At 52.9% G+C, this 13501-nt stretch overlaps 1 protein-coding gene across 6 annotated transcripts; it reads right to left on the bottom strand.

Annotated features, from left to right (window-relative positions):
* Window positions 1–3970: 3970 nt before the first annotated feature.
* Window positions 3971–13480, bottom strand: MZF1 (myeloid zinc finger 1). Of its 6 annotated transcripts, XM_053607294.1 has the most exons (7): window positions 13219–13350; window positions 12415–12532; window positions 10734–11173; window positions 9811–9997; window positions 9275–9345; window positions 9034–9154; window positions 3972–5960 (listed from the first exon to the last, which is right to left on the bottom strand). In XM_053607294.1, exons 3-7 carry the CDS (start codon window positions 11127–11129, stop codon window positions 4534–4536), a joined length of 2202 nt encoding a protein of 733 aa, XP_053463269.1. In that variant the 5' UTR covers window positions 11130–11173; window positions 12415–12532; window positions 13219–13350; the 3' UTR covers window positions 3972–4533. The 6 variants fall into 6 exon arrangements, with proteins under 6 accessions (XP_053463268.1, XP_053463266.1, XP_053463267.1 ...); XM_053607293.1 differs by lacking the exons at window positions 12415–12532; window positions 13219–13350 and adding an exon at window positions 13446–13480 and having other exon boundaries at window positions 3971–5960; XM_053607291.1 differs by lacking the exons at window positions 12415–12532; window positions 13219–13350 and adding an exon at window positions 12624–13205 and having other exon boundaries at window positions 3971–5960.
* Window positions 13481–13501: the final 21 nt, after the last annotated feature.

The raw sequence follows: 13501 nt of genomic DNA, 5'->3' as shown, positions 1-13501 counted from the left end.
GTCACCACGGTAACCGTCAGGCTGGTGAGCTTCGGGTAGCAGAGACTGAGCTCAGTCCTGAAGCTTCCCAATGCGTCTCCGCGGGCAAGTCCTCCCTTCCTTGTGGTAGCGCGTCGTCACAGCTCCGAGCATTGTGGGAGACATAGTCTTCATGGTCCGTTAGGTGCCATGGTGGGTCAGGCCGGTGTGTTCTTGGGCCTTTCGCCGCCACCTGACCCCATTCGGTCACCTCTGCTAAGTCGTTGTTGAAGCTCTCTCATCTCCAGCGACTACTCAAGATCCACCTCTCGCCTCGGCGGAGTCGGCTTCAGCCCCTCACCTCCCGCGCCTCCTCGGACCCGCACCGCCCCCATTTTCACTCTAGCGGAAGAGTCGCCTCTACCTGTTCAGACATTGGTCTGGCGTCCATCCCCTCCCCAGTCTCAGTTCGGAGGTTCTGCTCTGTGTGTGCCCGGTACCTTGGCAGCCTCTGGTCTTGTGAACAGGTGCCTGCCTTGTCTCTGTTGCCCCTCCTTTCTGCCCTTCTGTGTTCAGTGTTCTATCCCAGAGCTGTCCTAAGCTTCCTCTCCTGTTCTTCAAAGAGCCTCCTCCTGCTTCAACCCTCTGGCTGTCCCAGCTTCACATCCCCAGCATCTTCTCTTGCCTTTACGCCTGAGAGAGCTGAGTACCAGAGACGTCTGGGGTGAGGAAGGGGAGTCAGAAGCCTCAAACAGCTTGGATTTGGGGCCAACATGATTTCAGTGGTCCCACCTTCCTCAGGCTTCACACATGGCTAGTTCTGAGGCTCAGAGGGCCTCTCCATACTGAGTCTCCCTCTTTCTCTGTTCTTTCTTTTCGGCCACCCTGCTCTGTGCTGATTTATTTTCATACAGGTCACCTATGTGGCAGTTGATGATCCTCCTGCTGTTTCCATCTAGTCTCACAGTGGTTCCTGTTGGCTAGCCTGGTCCATATGTCTATCCTCAGGTCAATTGCTGAAGTCCATTTGCTGAAGGCCCATCTAGGAATGGGGTATTGGTCTCCCAGAGATGTGATCCTGGACTAGTTAAAGTTGGACTTGTGTGTTCTCTGTTCTTCTACTGGGGAAGACCATCAGTAATGCAACAACATGGGAGAGGGAACTGGCAGGGTCCAGATAAGGGAGGAAGGGATGGGCAAATTGAAGCTGGATGGTGCACTGGATGTGGTATATATAGCTGTATCTTCCTTGTCACCACCACAGCTGCCCAAGTGCCAGGAAAGCATAGGAGTTGAGTGGCGTGGGAGGTGAGAGGACCTGCTGCCTCTGGGGAGGAATACAAGACTTGCCATGTGCAAAGACTCTGAGGGAAGCCAGGGGCAGTGCCTCAGAGGGACTGGGCAAAGGGCTGTGTTAGTGTAGCTTCTGGGAGCTGGGAAGACAGGATCTATGTTAGGTGTTAGGAGAGGCTGGAGGCTGAGGGGAGATGCCATGGTCCAACATGCCAGAGATTGGAGGCTGGAATTAGAGTAGTGCTAAAGCAAGTAATCAGAATCAAGGAGGCTGGGGTTGAGGTGAGAGTAATTAGATGGATGTGGCATTGTGGGGAGGGATATTTAGCTTGAGAGTGAACTATATGGCTTCAGAGACAGGCTAGCTGGCTGGGCATATTGTTATACCTGCTCCAGCTGACCAGGGCTTTGTGGGTTCCTTTCCTAGATTATTCTTATGGCTGTGGCTATGTGCAGGGGTCATTATGTCCAGGCCCCCAACCCTGCTGAGTATGGTAGTACTTGCATACTGAGGGACCCAGTTACCACTTTTCTGATTCTCTAGTCCCAAAAGTAGCCTCTAGTCCAAGCTGGTTTGTCTGTTTTTCCTGAGGCCAAGGCTCCAGTCATGGTGGTCAGAGTGACTTGACATAGCAGAGGAAAGTCCAGTTATACCCCCTGGAAGGGGGTATACACAGACCTCAAGTCCCTGTTTCTGGAAATGTCCAGGCCAAGGCTTGCCTTGGCTGAGTCCAAGTCCAGCTGTACTCAAGCTGGACCCTGCTGCATGTGGACCCCTTCACTGAGACGGTCTTTCACCCTGAGTTGCTTGCACTTACACTCAAGGAACCCACTGGGAGGGGTGAGGGGCTGTGTCAAGGGCTTGATCAATGGGATGGAAGCAGAAGATGGCTAGGGCAGAAAAGGCAATGGCACAGGGTCCTGGAGATGCTGCCTTGAAGTCTGCAAGATGCTGAACCTGTGCTGACAGAGTCTTTCTGCTTTTACCTAAGCTACTGTCAGGTGTGCTTTCCCGGGACTGGCTGCTAGATGCATTCCTTATGAAGATCACTTAGTGTGTGTGTGGCGGGGGGCCTCCATGGGAACCTGTGCTGACAGAGTCTTTCTGCCTTTACATAAGCTACTGTCAGGTGTGCTTCTGGGACTGGCTGCTAGATGCATTCCTTATGAAGATCACTTAGTGGGGGGGGCCTCCATGGCACTGTGCACAGGACCATCCCAGATTGACTAGGGTCCCATTTTCAAGGTTCTACACCATCAGCACCTGTTGGATGTAAATAGGTGGTAACAGGAAAAGTCCTAGAAAATCTGAGTTTCTGGGTAAAACTTTCCAGTTTTTGAACTGGAAGTGGTTTCCTAAGTGTAAAGGAACTTTGTGAAGACATCTGCAAGTGAGAACTGCTAATTTGTTAACTTCTGCTGTATCCGATGATCTTGGGATAGCTGGGAAGAATCAGGCCAGTCCAGGTCCTCTCCTGGGAGTTGAGTTGGCCCATGGCCCTGGGAACAGACGTGACAGGAGGGGGTGTTCAAATCACAGGCATCACAGGCCCGGCACAGTGCCACTCACAAACCTGGGAGCTGGATGATCCAGGTGAGATTCTGGGCTCCCAGCTGTAAGAAGTGCTGAGAGCCCCAAATACCAGTTCCCCAGCAGCTGTTAATAGAGGGAAATCCTTAACCACTTATGATGACTACTGCAGGGAGGGGAAGGGTGCTGGCAGGATAATTGGACAGCTGAGCTGGGGGTGGAAATGCCAGTGCTGGCTTGGAGCAAGGTGGATGACTTGGTGACTTGACAAGCTGGTAACCCCCTTGGGGACTGAGTGTTTTCTCAACCCCTCAGAGGCCCTGGGTAGTGGCCTCAGTATCAAGGGAGGATCTCATGGAATGTCACCCGTCAAGGGCTGGGCTCCAGACTTGTTCACCTAAGTATCAATGTGTAGGGCAGAGACTTTGCAAATATATTCTTTACCTCCAGCTGTTAGTGACAGAGGAAGTAAGGTGGCAGGTGGGGAAAGACTAAGGCAGCAGTAGTCTTCATCTGGTAGCAGCAGGTCCTTCTGGGAGCAGCATAACCTCCCAGAACCAGGCTCATTGAGCTCCTCAGAGACACACCAGTGCACCCTCCTCAGGAGTCTCACTTCTAGGCCCATGGGGTACCCTCCTTTCAGCCCAGCAACCCCACAACTGCTACACAGTATCCCCTCTTTGGAGTTCTGGCTCCCAAGCCCATAGGGATTCACCACTGGGTAAGAGACCCCAGTATCAGCCTGGAAGTGCTCTCACATCAAGGGCCTGAGTTTCAGCTCCATGGGAAACTCATTGGAATCTAAATTGCTATGCTTCCCTTTGTTCCTTTAGCACAGGGGATCTAGCTGCTCTTTGCATTTCCCACCTTTTCCACCTCCATGACAGCTTGACTTACCCTTTTCTTTTTTTTTTTTTTGTAGAGACAGAGTCTCACTTTATGGCCCTCGGTAGAGTGCCGTGGCCTCACACAGCTCACAGCAACCTCCAACTCCTGGGCTTAAGCGATTCTCTTGCCTCAGCCTCCCGAGTAGCTAGGACTACAGGCGCCCGCCACAACGCCCGGCTATTTTTTGGTTGCAGTTTGGCTGGGGCTGGGTTTGAACCCGCCACCCTCGGTATATGGGGCCGGCGCCGCCCGACTTACCCTTTTCAATCACCCATCAAGTACCTAAACCTTAGTTACCAGTTCTGTTTAAACACCTGCTGTGGCTCTGTCTCTTGACTGGATCCTGATTGCATGGCACCATGCAATACACATGTGGTCTCCTGGCAGATGTTGGCAGAGAACATTTCCTTCTCTCTGGGTTTGAGAAACTGAGGTGGTATATTGCTTAGGGAGAGCTGAGGCTAGGCTGCTCAGCGCTGCTCTACCGACCTGCTGCTGGGTGATTCATTACTCAGTGTAAGTCAGAAACATAGTATAAAGGCCCCCCCCCCAATAGGAGCAGGTGCTGCTAGGAGCCACCTCTGTGGGGGTGAGGGAGTGTTGCAGGGGAAGGATACAATCCTCACAGGAAGCATGTTGGTGCAGAGGGAACACCCCAGGACAGCACAGTGGGTAGACAGGGACTGTGAAAATGGGGAGGCATCAATCAAGAGGGTGGAGACTCAGTTTTTCATCTACTGTGTATTGAGCATCTACTGATGGCAAAGCCCCAGGTGAACCTGTTGTACCTATGTGGTCACTGGCCTCCCAACAAACCTGCCAAGTGTTCTGACCAAGGTGGACACAGTGTGTCCAGGCTGGAGCTACTCAGCACCGTGCACGCGCTGGTGCTGGATGAGCTTGGTGCTCTGGTGGAAGCGGCGGCCACAATCTTGGCAGGCAAAGGGCTTCTCTCTCCAGTGTGTGCGCAGGTGCTGCGTGAGTGTGGGTCGCTGGCGGAAGGCCTTGCCACAGTCGGGGCATGTATAGGGACGCTCCCCCGTGTGTATGCGCCGGTGCTGCGTGAGGTTGGCATGCTGCCGGAATCTCTGGCCGCATTCAGGACAGGTGAAGGGCCGTTCGCCAGTGTGGATGCGCTGGTGCTCCGTGAGCCGCGAGGCCTGTGTGAAGCCCAGGCCACACTCGCTGCAATGGTAGGGCTTCTCGCCGGTGTGTGTCCTTTGATGGCGTGTGAGCTTGAGGCGCTGGCTGAAGCGCTGGCCGCATTCGGGGCACGCAAAGGGCTTCTCACCTGTGTGCACGCGCAGGTGCTGCGTGAGTGTGGGCCGCTGGCGGAAGGCCTTGCCGCACTCTGCACAAGTGAAGGGCCGCTCGCCGGTGTGGATGCGCTGGTGCTGCGTGAGGTTTGAGCGCTGCCGAAAGCTCTGGCCGCACTCGGCACAGGCAAAGGGCCGTTCGCCGCTGTGCACGCGCCGGTGCTGCAGCAACACTGAGCGGCGGCCAAAACGCTCTCCGCACTCCACACAGCTGAAGGACTTGATACCTGTGTGCACCACCTGGTGCTCTAGCAGCACAGCACGCCGTGGGAAGCTTTCGCAGCATTCACTGCACGGAAAGGGGCCTGGAGGCTCAGGTGTGCCAGGAAGGGTGGGAACCACAGAGCCGGGGCCTGGGGGGTCGCCGTGGATGCGCTGGTGCTGCAGCAGGTTGGCGCGCTGCCGGAACCTCTGGCCGCACTCTGAGCAACTAAAGGGCTGTTCACCAGTGTGCACGCGCCTGTGCTCCTCCAGGCGCACGATGCGCACGAAGCCCTGGCCACAGTCGCCACACACAAAAGGCCGCTCTTCGGTGTGTGTGAGCTGGTGGCGGAGCAGGTGTGAGCTGCGGCTGAAGCTGCGGCCGCAGTCACAGCACATGAATGGTCGCTCACCCCTGTGGATCTTCTTGTGCCGCAGCAGATTGCTGCGTTGACTGAACACCTTGCCACACACATCACAATGGCAGCCCTGAACTGTCTGTGTTCCGGTGCTGGGACGACCCCGGCCCCTGGGGGTTTGCCAGCGGGCAGTGACCAGTGTAGGTCCCACATTTCGGGGGGAACCCTTATCCATGGGGTCCTGCTCAGTGCTCAGGTCACTGGGGAGCAGGAGCGCATGCGGGAAGTCACCTTCGTGAGAGGGTGACCGTATCCGACCTGAGAGACCAGCCATGCCAAAGTCCCAGGAGACGTGCAGTGGGGGGCTTACAGTACCTGGGGCTGTGCAGATGCTGTTCATCTGGAGTGCAAACCCTGCATGCACAAGGGAACCCACTCATTTATGACAGAATACCCACTGTACCTAGGCCGCTTCAGCCCTGGGGACAGTGAAACTGACCAATGGAGGCAGACAGAGGTGATAAGGGCAGGGATTCTATCTGTACAGCCTTCCCTGAGGAGTTAACAATGAAATAGAGGCTCGCATAAGGAGGAAGACTGGGCAGTGTGAGAAAAAGGCTTTCTGCAACATGCGAATCTTAGGGAACATTAAAAAAAAACAACAGTGCTCTGGATCTTACATAAGTGTGAAAAAAATCACCCCTTTCTGGAAGAGCTGTAGGGCAATATTGGTGGCAGATAGCCCTTGCACTGTCTAGGTGGGCAAAGATGGTCTCTGCAAATGCAGAGAAGTGGGTGGGGCTTAAGGGAGGCTGGAGGTGGAGCCAACAGAAAGGAATGGGGAGGGGGAGGGAATGAAAGCCCTTACACTTTGGTCTGGAGTTGGGATGTGTTTTGGATGAGACCCTGTAGGACATTTGAGGAAAACATATTTCATTGAGGCTGCTGGGAAGTGTAAGCAAGAGCTTGAGGTCATATAACATGGCAAATGGAGCGATGAGCCTGCATATTATCAACAAGGGTGAGTATCTACAGAGGAGAGAAGTAGGTCTTAGCCACACCATGAGCGCTACAGCGTTAGAGGCTGGGTGATGGAGCAGTCAGGAACTGCAACTGAGAAGCAGGGTCTGGTGAAAGAGGAAACTTGTAGGAGGTTAAATCAAGAAGACTGAGAGAATAGTGAAGGGTTTAATGGTGATAGAAAATCTATAAGCTGCCAAAAGAAAAGCCAAACATATTAGAATGCATCAAAGGAAATCAACAAAAACACCTCAGAGTCAAATGACGGGGGAGGCGCCTGTGGCTTAGTGAGTAGGCTCCCCACCCCATATACCAAGGGTGGTGGGTTCAAACCCGGCCCTGGCCTGCCCCGGCCAAACTGCAACAACAACAAAAAATAGCCAGGCATTGTGGCAGGCTCCTGTAGTCCCAGCTACTCGGGAGGCTGAGGCAAGAGAATCGCCTAAGCCCAAGAGCTGGCGGTTGCTGTGAGCTGTGACACCACAGCACCCTACTGAGGGCGACAAAATAAGACTTTGTCTCTAAAAAACAAACAAAACAAAAAAAAGACAAATGACAAACTAAAAGACTTTTCAGAGGCAAAGGGTTAATTAACCTTCTAAGTAAAGAGCTTCGATAAATGGGCTCAGCGCCTGTAGCTCAAATGGCTAGGGTGCTAGCCACGTACACCGGAGGTGGTGGGTTTGAGCCCAGCCCAGGCCTGCCAAACAGCAATAACAACTACAGCCAAAAAAAATAAATAACCAGGCATTATGGCGGGCACCTGGAGTCCCAGCTACTTGGGAGCCTGAGGCAGGAGAATCACTTAAGCCCAAAAGAGTTTGAGGTTGCTGTGAGCTGTTACTCCATAGCACTCTACTGAGGGCAACATAATGAGACTCTATCTCAAAAACAGAGTCTCTGTCTCATAAATCTCATTATAATTTTATTGTTATATAAAATATTTTATATTATAATATTTCAATTTATTTTTTATCATACAATAAATACTATAATTTTATTTTATTATTATACAATAATATTATTTTTTATATTATTATAAAAATATAATATTTAGGGTGACACCTGTGGCTCAGTCGGTAAGGCGCCGGCCCCATATACTGAGGGTGGCGGGTTCAAAACCAGGCCCGGCCGAACTGCAACAAAAAAAATAGCCTGGTGTTGTGGTGGGCGCCTGTAGTCCCAGCTACTCGGGAGGCTGAGGCAAGAGAATTGCTTAAGCCCAGGAGTTGGAGGTTGCTGTGAGCTGTGTGATGACACAGCACTCTACTGAGGGCCATAAAGTGAAACTCTGTCTCTACAAAAAAAAAATAATAATATTTGTAAATAATATAAATATTTATTTAATTTGTTGTATAATAAAATATTATCGTATAATAAAATAAAAAATATTATTGTATAATAATAAAATAAAAATAAATAAATTAAAAAGAAAGACCAATAACCTGATAGGCATATGGGCAAAGGATATGAACAGTAAAGGAAATGTTAAGTAATGCTTAAATCCCATAAAAATACGCTGTCTCACTGGGCACAGTGGTCCGCGCCTATAATGCCAGCACTTGAGAGGCCGACGTGGGTAGATTGCCTGAGCTCGAGACCAACCTGTGTAAGAGCACCTGTAGTCTCAGCTACTTGGGAGGCAAGGCAAAAGAATCACTTGAACCCAAAGAGTTTGAGGTTGGTGTGAGCTAAGATGCCACAGCACTCTACCAAAGGTGACCAAATGAGACTCTGTCTCAAAAAAAAAGAAAAAATATGCTATCTCCTAGTAAGAAAAATGCATGTGCATTTTGGCTGAATGCACCTGCCATTTTCTATACCGTCACTGCAGGGACCCATGCAAAATCCACCAAAACAGCCAAGTATCTTGCACTTTGACCTAGTAATCCCACTTTTTGGGCAACAAGGAGGAACAAAAGATGAGGTATGGTGGGGAGCTTGGATGATGGCAGACCAGGACAGTGGCTGAGAGGTGGATGTCAAGGGGCCTTTGCCTGTGATGTCTGGGTGATTGGGCAGGATCCTGGTCTGTCCTTGCCTGATCTCTATCTTATATAGAGGTCTCACCTGCTCACCCACCCTGTCTACTAACTTGTCGTCCTTACCTGGTCTTGAGCCTCCCTGCACCAATGTCTGGCTAGCAGGATACAAGCCCAGTCTGGGGACTATCCAAGATGCCAAGACTGGTAGAGAATATGGGTGTGGGGAACATAGGCCTCATTCTCAGGAGGTTTTACTTTGGTGGGGAGAAAAAGCTAGAGGGGCTTTGGGGCAAGTAGTGGCTTGGCTTTGGAGAGCAGAAGATGCTAAAGCAGGCTGAACACTATAGGGGTTGGTCTAGGGAAGAGGGAAGCTTGGAGATGCTGGAGGAAGAGGGCTGCCTGGGTAGGGCCAGAACTAGGCTTAGCAAAGGTGGTGCTGCCCATGCAAAGGGCCCGGCCCCACAATGCTCCATCTCACTTACCTGGGGAGAAGATGCTCCCAGTTTCCTCATGCCACAGGGTCCCAGGGTGCTGCCTCCATAAGGGCCATTCAGGCTTAGTCTTGTTGTGGGGAAAGGCCTGGTGCAGCATTGGCCCACAGCCCTGAAACCACAGTGGTCACTGCTCATCTGTGCTTGGCTAGGCTCAAGGAGAGTCCTACCTGACCCCCACTCATTGAAGCACCTGGGGCAGGGAGGCAGGCATAGGCTGTGCAGGGCTCACCTGGGCCTCCTCAGGCAGGAGGATGGGTGCAGCCTCCTGGCTGGCAGCTAGAGGCCCAAACTCCAGGAACTCTAGAGAGGAAGGGTTGGGTCAGGTAGCTGAGGGACTTTCCACCCTGCTGCTCTTCTCAGTTGTGTGCCAGATGCTAGTGTCCAAGTACAGGGGAGTCCTGGGTGTGGGCTTAGTGCTGGGGAGGGCAGCATAGGGCAGCTGAGGGACCAGCTTGGGAATCGGTGAAGCAGAGCACCCTGGAAGGCCAGGGGCTGAGCTGTAGTGGTATGAGGTGGGCTCAGGTCTCTGCCTATGGTCCTCCATGAATCCTGGGACAGGATGGCCAGTAGAGGTCATGGGGGACCGTTTAAGGGCCCACTGAGGAATGCAGAGTGTAGTCAGTGGATTTGGGTACTGTGCCTGACAAGTGAATGGGTGGGCATAACCCCAAAACTGTCAGGTCCTTCCCCAGCAGACTTCAGACTACTCAGACCAGGCCCCCTAGTCTACCCAACCAGGCCTCTGCCTACCCTGCCTGTCCTCACCTGTGTCCTCTGTAACCTCTGGCTCCTTTTTCACCTGAAGGCTCAGTGGTGGTGATTCCTGCATGGGCCCAGGGGGCGTCTCTGGCCCAGGCTCTGGCGTTTGAGACTCAGTTTGAGGTAGGGGCTGGAAGGTGAAGGGCTCCATCTTCTCTGATAGGACCTCTTGGCCTTGCACCTGGACTGTCACCTAGGGAGGTGCCCCACCATTAGAGGCCCAAACAGAGAGGGAGCTGGGCACAACCTGGGGTTCACAGGGATCCACCCCACTGCAGGACTTCAGGGGTCTGCCTGGTAAGCAACTGCTGACTAGGTTTTTTTTTTTTTTTGAGACAGAGTCTCACTATGTCACCCTCTGTAGAGTGCCTCCCAGCAAACTCAAACTCTTAGGCTTAAGCCAGCGGTTCTCAACCTGTGGGTTGTGACCCCTTTGTAACAATGAAACTACATCCCGGCATTAGGAAGGTTGAAAACCACTGGCTTAAGTGATTCTCTTGCCTCAGCCTCCCAAGTAGCCCGGACTATAGGCGCCCACCAGAACACCTGGCTATTTTTTTGTTGTAGTTGTCATTGTTTAGCAGGCCTGGGCTGGGTTCGAAGCTGCCAGACCCATTGTATGTGGCTAGCATCCTAATCACCGAGATACGGAGGCCGAGCCTGCTGACTAGGTTTTCCAAGGTCCTAACATCTCTGGGCCCTGAGTAAGGAGCAAAGGCACCACCTGCAGTCCCTCTTCTGCTGCTGACACCCAGGGTTGCCCATTAATCTCCCTGTCTTACCTTACCTTGCAGCTCTTGAATTCTGTTACTCTGTGGCAGGTGTACCATGAGGGAAGATAGGTTTTGACCAAGCATGGGACCCCCAGGATGAGGCAGGGCTGGACAATATGCCAGTCCTGACCCCCCTACTCAGGGCCACTGACTCACCCATTTCCGAGGCCTGCCAAGCTCCTGGAGCAGCCTGTCTGCCAGGGTAGCAGCCTCCTTGGGGCTGCCTGGATGCTGTCTCTGCACACGGGCCTGGATCTCAGGGGGCAGTACGCCCAGGAACTGCTCCAGCACCAGGAGCTCCAGCATCTGCTCCTTGGAGTGCACTTCTGGCTGAAGCCACTGGCGACATAGCTCTCGGAGCTGGGCCAATGTCTCTTGGGGCCCTATTGCTTCCTCATAATGAAAGCACCGGAAGCGTAGGCGTGCAGCTTCAGGGCCTGGGTCCCATGGTGTGGCTTCATCTTCTTCCTGAAAGTCCTCCAGCTTCACCATGACAGGGCCCTCATCTTCTGGGGGTACAGTGCCTGGGGAGCCCAGCACAGTAGGTCTCATTGGGAGTACCAGGTCAGGTACTGACCTGAGGCCACCGTCTGCCCCTGAGAAAGGAACAGGATAAAGCTTCTGCAATAAGAGTAGACAGTGACAGTGAATGCTTATTGAGTACCTATTCTATGCGATGTTGACCAAACCTCAGACCTACCCCATGTACAAAGCAGACAAGGAAACTGAGGCACCAAGAGGTCATACCCCAGGGACTCAGAGGGTTAGAAGCCCTCATTGAATAACCCATATTCCTGGCCTCCTCTGTAGCTGGGCTTGTATGGAGTGTCCAGTAGCCCACTTGCTCCAAACACAGGCTGTTTTGTTCTTTTCCTAAGGCAGAGTCTCATCTGTCATCTTGGTTAGAGTGTGGTGGCATCATAGCCCACAGCAACCTCAAACTCCAGGATCAATGAAGCCTCCCGCCTCAGCCTCCTGAGTAGCTAGGACTACAGGCACCTGCCATAATGCCCAGTTAATTTTTCTATTTTTTGTAAAGATGAAATCTCACTCTTGCTTAAGTAGGTATCGAACTCCTGGCCTCAAGTGATCTTCCCACCTCAGCCTCCCAAAGTGCTAGGATTACAAGTATGAGCCACTGTGCCTGGCCTAACACAGGCTGTTTCTTTCTTCCTTTTTTTTCCCCTTTCTTTGAGACAGTCTCACTATTTCCCCCTTAGTAGAGTACTGTGGGTGGGGCATCAAAGCTCACAGCAACCTCCAACTCTTGGGCTTATGCAATTCTCTTGCCTCAGCCTCCCAAGTAGCTGGGACCACAGGCGCCTGCCACAATGACCGGCTATTTTTTGATTGCGGTTGTCATTGTTTAGCTGGCCTGGGCCAGGTTCGAACCTGCCACCCTCGGTGTATGTGGCTGGCGCGGTAACCACTGTGCTACGGGCGCCAACCCAACACAGGCTTTTTCTTAAGCCTAGAAGATAACTCCTCTCTTTTCTAAATCCTGCCCATCTTCTACAAGCAACCTCATTTGCTCTGCAGTTTTCCCTTTACCAGATAGATGGCATGTACACCACGTACGCCCTGGGCATCAGCACCACTGCCCCACCCTACTGCAACCTCCTAATGCTACCTTCCTCCACAATCCATTTGCCCACCCAGTGGCTCACATATGGCTCCTCATTTGGGCCCCATCATCATACTCCTCCCATCCTGGTTCCAGAGGGCAGCCTCATTCCACCCACCTGGTCCCCATCTTAACCTGTGCAAAGCCACTTGTTGGTCCAGTTCCTAGGCAGTACTTTCTTCCACTCAGTCCCATCCTCTGAGACCAACTTACCATACCATGCAAAGCTTAACTTCTCAGCTCCGTGATTTAGGTGGGGCTGAAAAATGACAGGGAACTTCTGGCGAGCCTGCAAAACCCACTCCACCCTGCCTCCCGATTGAACAGGAGCCTGCAAGAAAGGCGCGAGTTCCTGCTTCTGCCCATTTTCTGATCGCTGTGCTTCAGTGAACCTGTTTCCCCATCTCCCAACTGGGGCTGACCTCCCTGCTCACGCTGCTCCTTCTGCAGTTGGGGTTTGTGAAGTAATTAGACTTTAGTAAGAGAATGGCGCCACAGAGTCATCCCCCAGTGGATAGAACGGAATTCGAAGGCCGCCTGAACCCGGGGTTCAAACCTCTAATCTTCAAGGTTCCACGTCAACCTGAAACCCTGGGAGAAACTTGGGCCAACGCCAATCCGGGGAGTCCATTGGAGGTTCCCGAAATACACTTCCCAGAAGTCTAGGCGGGCAAGTTCCGTTCTAGATTTTCCAGGCAGGTCCCAGTGCCGCCATAGCAACCGGGGGCGGAGCTCCAAAGTCTGTTGCCAAGGCAACAGTGATTGAGGAGCCTCGCCTGACAGGGCAGGGACAGCCTACAGGGATTGCCAGGATTCCTGCCATGCGGAGCCTCCCTGGTTGAGAAGACCACCCCCTCGACCTCACCTAACGTGCTCAACTGCCCGCTCCGCGCTCTGGAGCAAGCGCACTGACAGATTTCCAACCCCCTCATGGACTACGTCTCCCAGGATGCTCCGCGTACCAGCTTGAAGCACCTCCCCGCCCTTCCCCCACCCTTGTTTTCGTTTTTACCCCACCTCCTCCGATCCCTTGTGGGTAGTGGTGATCGCAATGATCAGGTCCCACTCCCTGCTGCCTCTTTTTATACTCCCGTCCTCGAACTCAGGCGTCCAGCCCCGGTCGACTTGCGCAAGCTTCTCCAGGGCAACAGACTGCAGTACTGCCTTGCAGACCGCGCATACCCCCCTCCCCCCGTTTTCCTAAATTCTCTACGGGCCTTCCCGGGATTAGCAGGGTTATGCACCTATCACGGCCCTCAAGACGATGCAGTCAGCCTCTTTCCCCACCCCCGCATCTCTG

The sequence above is a fragment of the Nycticebus coucang genome, chromosome 10, assembly GCF_027406575.1.
Source record: "Nycticebus coucang isolate mNycCou1 chromosome 10, mNycCou1.pri, whole genome shotgun sequence".
In the NCBI taxonomy this organism is placed as follows: Eukaryota; Metazoa; Chordata; class Mammalia; order Primates; family Lorisidae; genus Nycticebus; species Nycticebus coucang.
The sequence above is the reverse complement of the archived record's forward strand: the minus strand, read 5'-3'. Positions and strand labels throughout refer to the sequence as shown.